At 48.3% G+C, this 1,620-nt stretch overlaps 1 protein-coding gene across 1 annotated transcript in view; it reads left to right on the top strand.

Annotated features, from left to right (window-relative positions):
- The first annotated feature begins 324 nt into the window (after window positions 1–324).
- The window catches only part of LOC104493244 (gallinacin-4-like), a 1,941-nt gene continuing 645 nt past the window's right edge, over window positions 325–1,620 (top strand). The window contains exon 1 of the mRNA XM_010135894.1: window positions 325–382. Within this exon, the coding sequence (XP_010134196.1) occupies window positions 325–382 (58 nt within the window). The remainder of the gene's footprint in view (window positions 383–1,620) is intronic.

The raw sequence follows: 1,620 nt of genomic DNA, 5'->3' as shown, positions 1-1,620 counted from the left end.
GGGAATCATGCACTTCTTGAGGTGAAGGAAAAGCAACAGCCTCTAAACAAGAACAGGGAGAAGCTGGATTTTAACTTAACCATGAGGGGACCTTTTCCTCTTTTTTTTTTTTTTTTGTAATTAGCAAAGCTCCTGGGAACCCTTATGACAATGGGCGTTATTGGAAAGAAGGGGTGCAAAACCTCGTCTTGATAACACTGGGTCTTGAAGAATGCTTCTGTATGTCTCTTCTCAGCTCACTATGATTGAGGAGGGACAAACCTCTTACTAATGTCTTGGTCTCCTTTCTCTGTAGTGACGGGAGTTCCCAGTCCACCCTCTGCCATGAGAATCCTTTCTTTTCTGGTTGCTGTCCTCTTGGTGTCATTTCATGGAGCTGCAGGTAAGGTGTAAGTGAAGGTGAGGAGCTATAGAGAAGGAGGTAGTGTTGTCTTAGAAAGGTCTCCTGACCCCTTGGGAAGTGGTCAAGCTGCCTCCTGCAACGAATCTTCACATATATCATCAAAGCTTGTTGGCAGATTCCAAACGGTACATGAAATGAGCCGCAAACACTCTAGCCATCAATTTGATGCCTTTGTTACTCCTGTCAACAACCTGTCTGAGGACACTGTGCAAAGGGTTCCTTTGTCCTGTTAAAAGTCCTCATTTAACACACAGATGCACACTGGGGATGTTTGGGCCACTTTTAGTAGGACCTGTCTTCTGGGTATACTAAAGCAAGGAATTTACCTGGAAGAAAATATTTCTGAGAGCTAAGACTGTTCACAGTCACCTCTTCAACGTCCCACAGACAGGTAGTTTGGGCCCAGAAATGTTTTATTCAGCTTTTCCAGCACTCCTGTGTTCCTGCTGGGGACTGTCTGGGTGCTGCTGTGTGTGGATGCACCACACCACTCACCTGCTGTGTATCCAGCACACTGAGGATGTGCTGGATCTACTGTACATGCATAATATCCATGGTCTGTTTTGTGAAACAAGCTCCACGCTTTCTGGATAAGCTGGAATTAGAGAGGTTGCATGGATGAGCTGTGAAACTGGAATCAACTGGTTCATGTGTAGTCAATCAGGTGCATCCAGGCGGCATCAGCCTGCCAGGCTACATCAGAAATAATAAATCAAAGAGGGCCAGGCATCATGCTGCCTAATTGGTACGTGCTCCCTAGGGTAACTTTGAGCCCTGACAGCTACCACTTTCATGGGTAAAATCTGACATGGGATCAGCACAGGCTGGAATTGTTTATGCTGAAGGTGGTGAGACCCTGGCCCGGGTTTCCCCGAGAGGTGGGAGAAGCCCCATCCCTGGCACCATTGGAGGTCAGGTTGGACCTTGGGGCTCTGATCAACCTGCTCTAGTTGCAGATGTCCCTGCTCCCTGCAGGGGGTTGGACTAGATGAGCTTGAAAGGTCCCTTCCCACCCAAACCAGTCTGTGATTCTATGGTTCCATGACAGGAGCAATGCCAGGCTGCTCAGCCTCAGACCCAGAGGGCAATACCTGGTGCGCTGCATTGGCTGGCGTGAAAGTGGTCATTCTGCAGGCGTTGTTGAGTCTATCCACATACAGGGGCCGTCTGTGTGGACTGCTAGACAGCAGGACATGTTTTGAGATGCATATATAGGG

This window comes from Buceros rhinoceros, unplaced genomic scaffold, assembly GCF_000710305.1.
Source record: "Buceros rhinoceros silvestris isolate BGI_N320 unplaced genomic scaffold, ASM71030v1 scaffold10755, whole genome shotgun sequence".
NCBI lineage: Eukaryota > Metazoa > Chordata > Aves > Bucerotiformes > Bucerotidae > Buceros > Buceros rhinoceros.
This window is presented reverse-complemented; position numbering and strand designations above follow the sequence as displayed.